At 45.7% G+C, this 10,833-nt stretch overlaps 1 protein-coding gene across 2 annotated transcripts; it reads left to right on the top strand.

Annotated features, from left to right (window-relative positions):
• The first annotated feature begins 3,087 nt into the window (after positions 1-3,087).
• LOC112553681 (collagen alpha-4(VI) chain-like) lies at positions 3,088-9,782 on the top strand. 2 transcript variants are annotated; one of them, XM_025221064.1, is made up of 6 exons: positions 3,088-3,393; positions 3,742-3,796; positions 5,799-6,389; positions 6,576-6,763; positions 7,673-8,030; positions 8,602-9,782. In XM_025221064.1, the coding sequence occupies exons 1-6, from the start codon at positions 3,370-3,372 to the stop codon at positions 8,607-8,609; spliced, it is 1,224 nt and encodes a 407-aa protein (XP_025076849.1). In that variant the 5' UTR covers positions 3,088-3,369; the 3' UTR covers positions 8,610-9,782. The 2 variants fall into 2 exon arrangements, with proteins under 2 accessions (XP_025076849.1, XP_025076850.1); XM_025221065.1 differs by lacking the exons at positions 3,088-3,393; positions 3,742-3,796 and adding an exon at positions 5,474-5,490.
• Positions 9,783-10,833: the final 1,051 nt, after the last annotated feature.

Raw genomic sequence — 10,833 nt, 5'->3', positions numbered from 1 at the left:
TTAACTGCGGGCTGTTATAAGCTGCTATTAGCTGCAGTGTGCGGGTGGACTTGTGTCGAGGTGTAGAGGGGTAGACAATGTGTAGACAATGTGTAGACAATGTGTAGACAATGTGTAGACAATGAGGTAGGTAGTGTGTGGTGTACACGTTTGTTTATTACATTATGCACAAAACAACAATGAATACCAGTAGTAACATGCAAAAATGTCATCGTAATCTACTATTAAACTAAATTTGTTGCAAAAATATAAGTTTATGCAAATATTACAATTTTGAAAAAATAGATTGCATATTTGTTGTCTAATTTTTAAAATTACAAATCGATAAATAACTCTTACATTCAAACTTTCTCAAACATGGCGTCTAGGTAACGTACATGCACCATGGTTCCAAATATTTGTGACCAGTATAATCCAAGAAAATCAGAAAGCTAACAACGACCTTAATTCTCCGTTTCGTGTCCGGCGGTTACTTTAACTCCGGTAAAGACGTAGTTGCTCTCTGCTCTACGTCAGGTGACACGTGACTAAAGGAAGTAGGGTCACCGAGGTTACCAGGCGGCTGTCAGACAGTCTGTTATGCGTTGCTCTCGTTTTGTCTGACATGTTTCTATGTGTTGCTCTCGTTTTGTCTGACACGTTGCTATGTGTTGCTCTCGTTTTGTCGGACACTGTGCTCTGCACTGACCTTTCAGTTTATTTTTGTGGTCACGTGTGCAACACAACATACAATTTTGTCTTTGCTGAGAGTTCCAGTAAAACAAGTATGAAATACGCCATTTTACATAAGGTTGCAGTAAAAATAACTGAAGTTCTTCATCAACCATTATCAAGTAGTTTATTGTGTTCCTAGCATTAAATAATGATAGCGCACCTACGGTTGTACAGATTTACTCAATCTTAGCAACATGTTGAAATTTTACTGAAAGTGAAGATAGGATGGAAGAGGTCGCTCATTAACCCAGTTCCCGCTTCACACCCTTCGCATTCTACTCACCATTCGCTTCGGGTGGGGTGCACTGGATGACCCTTTAGAATGTGCAGTGGAATGTTCCGCCACCTGTCCCTCACCTGTCCCTCACCTAGCACACCTAGCACACACCTAGCACACCTAGCTGCCATCAGACCCTGTGAATTTCCTGTCAACATTGCAAGCAGCTGTGGCGGGCTACAAGATATCGGGTGTCCAGCTGATCGCGGATCCCAAGAAATTAAAATACAAAGCAGCCAAATGAACCAGTTACAATCGTTGCGACCCAATGACCACAGGAGGAGGAATCCTGGCACACTTACACACCTGCCCACCTGCCATCCCACAATCCCCCAGTGAGCTCACAACTCTCACATCCTCTCTGCCACGCCTCAGGTGCTACTCCCCTTACCTGGTGAGGGTGTTGGCAGGCGTGAGTGTTCTCATTAATTAGCATTGGGAAATGTGAATGCTTACTGACTGAGTCACTCATTTCATGAATAAGTTTCAATGTCTGAAAGACGATAATGAAACAGCGAAATAAATTAACAAACAAATAGAAAAAGTCAGAAAACAGAATAAAATAGGGTAGGCAGGCTGACAGTCGGAAACTGTACCCAATGTACGCGATGTACACACTATGTACAATATGTACATGTACACGCTATGTACACATGGTAATACGATATGTACACATAGACACTTGTATACTGACAATGTGTACACGTTGTACACGATATGTACACATGGTAATACGATATGCACACATGGTAATACGATATGTACACGTAGACACCTATATACTGACGTAAAGGACATAAACACTATATACAATATGTACATGTACACGATATGTACACATATCGATATGTACACATAATAAGTACACATACATGTCTATACTCGATGTAAACGACATACACGCTGTACACAACATGCACCCGGTGTACAAAGTGTACTCTACATGCACTGTACATACTGTACATCTTGTTTACTGTATACTACTGTACCTGATGTAAAACAAGTGTTTACAGAAAGTACATTATTCGTGTCAGTGGCTTATTGTATCATACTTACCTGCTGTAATCACAGGTAGCCCGGATGTAGTGTGGGAAGTAGCCCGCAGCCCTCAGCGTGAAGCCTGTAAGGTGTCATAAAGATGTCATCGGTGATAACAGCCGACGACAGGGTAGTCAAGTGCAATACTTCAACTTTAGAATGTAAAGTGTATCACGTGACTAGCTTTGACTGTAACCGTCAGGCTGCCTCCCTCCTGTCCCTGTGGATTCCTGCAATAGCTTCTCTCCCCCCAGTGAGACTCATCTCATCTTCGTCTGGACACTCACTGAGGACAGCGCGGTGGTCGTCAGGCTGTCGGCATTCTGTTGCTGATAAACTAATGATGGAAGGAAGATAAACTGTTTAAACGAGATTCCCGTTGTCTTCAGCAGACATGTTCGTTTGTGCACGAGAAAACAGACTTCGGCAGACAGGACAAAGCACTTGACCTAGTCATACCAGGACAAACACAAAGCTGACAGACGACTGAAGAAGATGAGATGATCGTCTGGAGGAGGCAAGATGACCTCACGTACCAGCCTGACACATAAGAGCGATTTTTGAAAGGAGTTTCTAAATTTTCTACTTTTAAGTTTTAGAAATATTTAGACCTTATCAGCTATGAAAATATGTTCTTGCTTTTTTGAGCCTCTAGAGTAGCAACCCCTTCAATTCCATCCTCCTTCCTGCCTCTGACATGAACCAGAGCTTCGTTCGACTTTCGCCATTCACCTGCCTCTGGAATGACAAGGTGTTTCTACGTCATCGTCTACCTGGTGTGACGTCAGTAACGGCTTATGGCTATCCGAGTATTTTTTGTCTGTTTTACTACCCGGAACAAAGGCGTGTAACAATGTAATATCGTGTTGCAGGTGTAAGATGTGCCATTGATAGCCAATCCCCTGAGTCAGGTAGAGGCTACCCCAGGTGAGACAATTGTCGTTAAGACGGTTGGCTGTTGTCGTCTCACCCTGTCTAAACTTAGGTGAGGACACACACACAATGCTGTCGCCCACACTGGTGGTGAGTCATGGCCGCCACACTACATAAGGCCTGCCACAGCGCCACCAGCCGCAAACGGGACGCTCGCAACATCAGTGCAACAAGTGAACTGTGTGAACAACAAGTGAACAGCTGTACATTGTCATACACTGTGTCAGCAGCTGCTGTAGCATCGCCTTCAAGTTATCTACTTGTGCTTATCTACTGTAGGTTGAGTGTAACTGTCCACAGAGACGGGTGAGCACGGCGAGGTTTGAACCTTGTGGCTACCACTCATTGGAGCAACTACAACTCCGTTTGTTGGCTACGACGACGACGACACATCTTGACTGTCGGCCATGTATCTGCTGGCTTTGCTGACGGTAAGACTACATTAGGTAGACATTTCATTATTTGGTGAACATGTCATTGTGTCGATAAAAGCATGCATGTATCCATACAATTCAAACAATAATTCAGTGGGCTTTGTAATTGTGAACTTCAACTGTTATCGACTCTTGTGCTGATCTCTCTATCTGTAGACACACACCATCACCACACATCACCACACATCACCACACATCATATCATCACACATCACCACATCATCACAACATGCACCAAACATGCTTATCATAGCCAGCAGGCTGTCGGTCCTGTCCTATAGCAGTGGGTGAGGTGGAAGTAGACTGTGAGTGAGAGAAAACCAATGTTTGTACCTCTGTCACCAGGTGCTTGCCATGGGGACAGCCACGGCCTTGCCTGCCGACCAGCCCAACGCCATCGGTAAGTGCGCGCACGTGTGTCAGTGATGCATCGCCTGGCAAAATGTCCAACCAGTCCAGATTGATGTCTTTAAATGAAGTGTAAAGTGAATGTATGTGTGTATTCATATATAAGTGACAAGTGATCAACATGTTTCAATGTCTTACATCAAACCTTTCACTCATTAACCTGGTGAACCCACCTCCCTTGTCAATAGCCACGAGTTTGCCCTTAGTGCTGGGACATGGCCCTCTATGACATACCTTTATTATTATTAACCCCTTCTGACATCGTTAATATCGATAACCCCACTCATTTCCTTCTCCAGCCACACTCCTTTTTCTTTCTCTATCTGCTTTCCTTCGTTCTTTTTTTATTCGCTGATTCTTTCCGTTAGTAGCGGTCACCACAAAAACCGTCTACCCGTGGCTCACGTGTACGTGTGTCTAACCACTTGGTTAGTCGACAGGCTGAGCGGATGATTGGCTGGAGGACGAGGGTCAGTCACGACTGACGTGGTGAGCGCAGGTCGGCAACAAGGACCTCAGGGATGAGACCGGAATTGCAAGACGTAGTTCTGGGTTTGAACGCGGAACCAAGATAAAGAGGATGAGATCCGCTCGTGCGAGCGCGAAGTCCATGCACACTGGTCGTTTCAATTGCTCTGTCCATCTGCAGTGACGATGCTTCTCCACCTCAACAGCAGGATGAGGCAGACCGGAAGTAGATGAGACTTAATTCGCGGCGCGTGTACAGTAGCACGCGACGGTCACGTGATGTTCTGACACGTGCAGAAATAGGAAATACGAGTGAAGCGAGAGCACTTACATCCTGAGGATTCTAGTCACTCATTTCTCCGAGAACAGCTGTTGCTGTTGCTAGCTAGCAGCTTGTTGTTGTTTTCATGAGAACGGTGAGGTTCCTGCGCGTCTTCTGGATATTACAGAACCTCTCAGGCCTCGGCGTGAAGCTGAGTTCATACACTTTCACCTTTCACCCAGGACTTTAGAACAGCGGGGGAACTTTTTTCTTCCAAGAGCTATTTGAATACGTAGAACATCATTCGCGGGCCGTTGTCATGTGATAACTAGGAATGTGCTCCCTGCACGAGTCGAGTTGTCATAAGGTGGAATGGGTGATAATGGGTGACAATGGGTGACAATGGGTGGAATGGGTGACAATGGGTGACAATGGGTGGAATGGGTGAAGGTGGAAAGGTGGAATGGGTGACAATCAGCCCGAGGCATTAGCCCTGATGTCAAGTCGAAGCTTCACCACAGTGTGTCAACACTTTGACAATGTCTACACTCGCAGACTACACGGCACTGACCTCCTCCTGAGTCACCGCAAGACAGGTTCAGGTGCTGCAGGTGTCGCACGTGCCTGACGTCTGGTGTTGGTGACCATCTTGGTGTCGTCTAACATACAATACAAAGCTCATTACCGCTCTGTATATCATCTGCACAATAAAACAAGGTGTGGAACACACGCGCATGGCGATCAGGTTTCGCCTGCAGTGCAGACACTAAACAAGAAGTAAATGAGTGTTCACTGAATACAAATGTGTGTGTCTATAAAAAATAGACATCCTATATTTACTGAATTTCGAACACCGCCTGCGATTGCCTGTGCCGGGCCAGACCAACTGATTTCGTGGACCATATAACGGCCCGCGGACAGGATGTCGTCTGCTGCGCCTAGCTGACACCCTAACTGTAACCTTACACGTAGTCATTATCCAATATCCCATAAAAATTCTTATTTGTCTTTATTAATTCGTTCATTCCCTAAGTCTAACCTTATCTTTAACGCTTTTGCAAAATTTGCTCAATTTTTATTCATCTTTATTCCGTATTCTTGTTTTTATTCCATACTTTTTTCTCCCTTTTTCTCCCTTTTAAATGTTAAATCAGACAAGATAATCATTCTGGTTGTGACCCAGTTACTTACATCGGTTGATAAGTTGTTTACATTGTTCTGCAGTTTGACCGACAGTCTTACATTGTGGTTTATTGACTTACAGGTTGCGCAGAAAAGCCGGTGGACATCTACTTCCTGCTGGATTGTTCCTCTTCTGTCTGGATCGTCGACTTCGAGAAACTTCTCGGCTTCGTCGTCTCGATCATTGAGCGGATGCACATCGCACCCGACGCCACTCGGGTGGGTCTGGGCGTCTTCTCCAATTCCTTCGTACCCGTACTGGACCTCGGTGGTTACCCCGACAAGAACACCCTCATCCGAGCCGTTAAAAACGCCCCCTACATCTCGGGCGACACGTACACCGGAAGAGGTATCCACGGCATGCGCACGCATGGTTTCCGCGACGGCATCGCACGCAAGAACGTGACCCGCGTAGGGGTGGTGATCACGGACGGCAAGTCGCGGTTTCCTAGCATCACAGAGGCCGAGGCCATCGCCGCTCGGGACGACGGGATATGGCTGTTTGCCGTGGGCGTGGGCAACGACGTCGACGTGGACGAGCTCAAGGCCATTGCCTCTCAGCCGTCTGACGAGTTCGCCATGCAAGTGGCCAGCTTCGACATCCTCAACACCTTGGGCTCCAGGCTGGCTGTCAGCATCTGCAACACCGAGCTGCCGCAGGCTGATGACGCCGGTACGTCAGTGCTGACGACTGTGTCTGACGAATGGTTGACGTGTATGTGAGTGTGTTTAATGTGGGAATGATCAAAGTTTCCATAAAACTTAATTTATTTAACAGCTGTTGGATTGGTGTTCTGTTATGGCTGTGAACTGTCGCACACATGCCTAGTCACAAGCACGGACATTTTATGTCTCACAGCATGCGGGAAGAACCGGAAGGCTGACGTCATCTTTGTCTACAACTCGGCCACCATGAGCTCTCGTGACGTCACTAAGGTCCGACGGTTCGTAAACGAAACGGTCCACGAGTTTAACTTTGGAACCGGAAACATCCGCGTGGGGACCGTGTCGCAGGCCTGTCAGCCCGGAGACATCGATCTGGGCAAGGTGAGTACCTTGTCCTTGTCGTCTGTAAACTAGTACAGTGATACCTCGGTTCTCGAACATAATTCGTTCCGGGAGGACGGTCGAGAACCAAATTGTTCGAGAACCGAAGCAATGAAACCCAAAGGAAATAATGGAAACTGGATTAATTCGTTCCAAGCCCCAGAAAATGCCTATTTACTGGCCTAATTTGTATATAATATGTAGAAAAACATGAGTCTCAACAAGAAATAAGAAATAAAAGTGTATTTATTAAAAAAAAAAAAAAATGCATTGTACAGTACAGTAAATTGTGTTTCATTTACTGTACCTGTACCACACTTTATGGCAGGAGGGAATGAATGTGGAGGGAGGAGGGAAGGGGGATGGTTATTGTCACTGATGACGCAAGCAAGGCGCGCTGGGCCCAATGAACGCCATTCGGCTCAACTCGGCTCATCTCGGACGTTCGGATGTTCGAGTTCCAAATATTTGTTCGAATTCCAAGACAAAATTTTCTCGACTTTCCTGGTCGAATACCGATTTGGTCGAAAGTCAAGGCGTTCGAGAACCGAGGTATCACTGTATGTCATTAGAGGATAGGTTTTCTGTTCGTTGTGACATTATCTTTAGATGTAGCATCTCTGCCATTGCCATCACCATCTCCTGTGTTCAGTACTCGTCCTCGTCATTATCTTCAGTCTTTACTCAAATGCATCTTCTGACCTCATAGAAAACAGTCTTGGTAGCGAGTGCTAAGTCAGGGGTAACGTTCGTCAGAAGCCTTGGCTTGCGAGCTTAATACGGGTAAATGTTGTATGAGGCTGAGTGTACACCAAATGGTGCTATGCTTACATGCACGTGCATTCATATACAAGTATCGAGTCATGAATGGGTTCAACTTCCTACATCTCCTCCATCTTTGTGTCGCAGCACTTCCGGCGAGACAGCTTCGTGGCGGAGCTGCAGTCTCAGGCCCCTCCCAGCCTCAGCACCCTCCTCAAGCGCCTGCGTGTCGGGGGGTACGAGGCAGCACGCGGAGGGCGGCCGGACGCTGCCAAGATGGCGGTGGTCTTCGTGGACGACGTGCTGACGTCGTTCAATGAGGTGACGTACGAGGCGCTCATGCTCAAGTTCAAGGCCTCCGTCTACGTCATCGCCATCGGCAACAACTGCGACGAGAGTCAGTTGAAGATCATCACCTCCCCGTCTCAGATCATCAAAGTCAGCAGCTACGACAGCCTGCTGGACCCCACAGTCCGACGGCAGTTTCTCGGCGTCTTCTGTCAGAGTGAGTGGTTTCCTCCCTTTGTGGTTGGAAGGGAGATCATTAGTGCAGCCTGTCACATTATTTGTGGAAACTGGTGGCTGGTACTTGTAACTGTTGTTATGAATGGGTTATGATATTACAATGAGAGTTTGAAAACGAGATCTGCTGCTGGAAGTTTTATGGGCCAGGCTCCCAGCTCCACCTGTGAACTGTTTATATTCTCGTTAGAACAGGGTTTACATAAACCACGGTCCGCTCTACTTCACAAGCCTCACCTCCTCTTCATGACAGATCGAGCATACATCCCATAAACAACAGCTTGTCTTATCTCATCACAACAGTTACCGTTTGTAAAGCCTCTTTGTTTAAAGCTGAAGCCCACTCCAATGTGCAAGTTGCCCTGCATGACCATCTCAGGTCTTTTCCTGTCCTTGTCATGTGACAATTAACTGCTGGCGAACATACATACAAATACTTTGAGTGAACAACTTGCTGTGGAACAAAAACTTCAAAGCTGTAGTGCTCAGTCTCTAGCCTCACTAGCAATACTCACATTACAAAAGCACTGATTATTTTTTTGTTGTCTTTGCAGACTTGTAAAGGCGCCTACGAGCAGGTGAAAGGACTACATCATCATCACACCTCCACACGGCGCCCAGTCTTTTGGCAACATTGTGGTCTGAGATCACTTTCCATGCATCATCTGTCAGCAAGTGGTTGTGGGTGACCCCGTGTACCTGATGGAGCCGACAAACTGCTCATTCATTGTTTTTTCCTTTTAAATGCAATATTCATTATCTTCTGATGGCGTCTGAGGCCTCCAGCAAGTTCCAGACTTGCTAGGGATCCCTGCTCTCCGGACCAACAAGAACATTACATTTTCTCCTTTTCCAGGTCAACCTATCGGCTGAAGCATAAGGAGCCAGCCTGACAGGCAGTGGGTTGACTGATGTTTATCTGGTTTTGTTGTTTTCACTTGCTCAGTGTGGAGTGAGCGCTGTAAACCAACAAAGTGTTGGACAGACGTTGAAGTAAGGAGGAGACAAACATGTCTACATCACTGCCAGTTACTTCAAATCCGCCTGTCTTCCAGGACCAGCCATCAGCCAATTATTGGACACACGATAAGAGTGACTGAGCAGTCCGCTTGGAAATATTGTCTTATCTAACGGGACAGTGCATTGAGAACAGTTTATGATGCTGGGAAAAAGTTTTTTCCTTTTCAGGCAATCAAATCCATTTTCCCCTTTGTTTATGTACACCCTGCGCGTTTGCATACCCACGACGGGAAGCACGTGGTGCCACCTGGCGGGGTTGTCCGTGTTTTGGGAAATCCGAGTTGTGATTTGTGACAGTGTGAGTGTGATTGTGGCTACTTTGTCAAGACTTTGAAAGAACAGTGTTTGTCCCAGTAGCACTGACCCTTGTATTCTCAGTTTTGTTTTTCTTGTTCACTGTGACCATTGGGGTCCGTTGTTATTTTTGTTGTCAGGGTATTACACACTCGGTCCTCAGTGTAACACACGTGCTCGTTTGTGAACGCGTGTGATGGTGTGTGTGTTCGGGCCATCTGTACATTCACAAGTGTGTGGACATCACACGAGGCTGTGATGTACGTACACCGTCAGACCAGCCTGCGAGAGACAGATGACTGATGACAGATGACTGAACATCGTTCCCTGCCACCTGCGTCCTAATAGCGAGCGGTTCGTTGGGCAACAAACCACATGAGCGTCTCATTGTTGTGATAAATAAAATGCTCTCATATTTAAACACTTGCAATGTTGGCACCTGGCGAGAGTGTGAGTGGCAGCTATTGTCCTGATAAATGACACGTCACTGGCAGGACTGACCACGTAACAAACTGTTTGTCAGACACTAGGCTGGCACCTAGCAATGGCCTCAGACGACCTTGCTGTTTAAAGTCTTTAGTAATCAGACCACTTTCATTTTGAGAGTTTAAAAAAATGAAACGTTCTAGAATAGCCATAGTCTTGCATGCATCCTTTGCTATTAGGACGGCTTATTTCTTTTGGACAAGTAATGGACAGTTGTCTGGTAACGATCACACCACCACAGCTGCCGGTTGACACATGTAACTACACACATCCTTACACACTAAGTAATTAAACACAGGCTTACACACTAAGTAATTACTCAAAGGCTTACACACTATGTAGTTACACACAGGCTTACACACTATGTAACTACACACAGGATTACACACTATGTAGTTACATACAGGCTTACACACTATGTAATTACACACAGGATTACACACTATGTAGTTACACACATGATTACACACTATGTAGTTACATGCAGGCTTACACACTATGTAATTACACACAGGATTACACACTATGTAGTTACATACAGGCTTACACACTATGTAATTACACACAGGATTACACACTATGTAGTTACATACAGGCTTACACACTATGTAATTACACACAGGATTACACACTATGTAATTACACACATGATTACACACTATGTAGTTACATACAGGCTTACACACTATGTAACTACACACATTATTACACACTATGTAACTACACACAGGCTTACACACTATGTAACTACACACAGGATTACACACTATGTAGTTACATACAGGCTTACACACTATGTAATTACACGCAGGATTACACACTATGTAATTACACACATGATTACACACTATGTAGTTACATACAGGCTTACACACTATGTAACTACACACAGGCTTACACACTATGTAACTACACACAGGCTTACATACTATGTAGTTACATACAGGGTTACACACTATGTAGTTACATACAGGCTTACACACTAT

Source organism: Pomacea canaliculata, linkage group LG13, assembly GCF_003073045.1.
Source record: "Pomacea canaliculata isolate SZHN2017 linkage group LG13, ASM307304v1, whole genome shotgun sequence".
Taxonomy (NCBI): Eukaryota; Metazoa; Mollusca; class Gastropoda; order Architaenioglossa; family Ampullariidae; genus Pomacea; species Pomacea canaliculata.
This window is presented reverse-complemented; position numbering and strand designations above follow the sequence as displayed.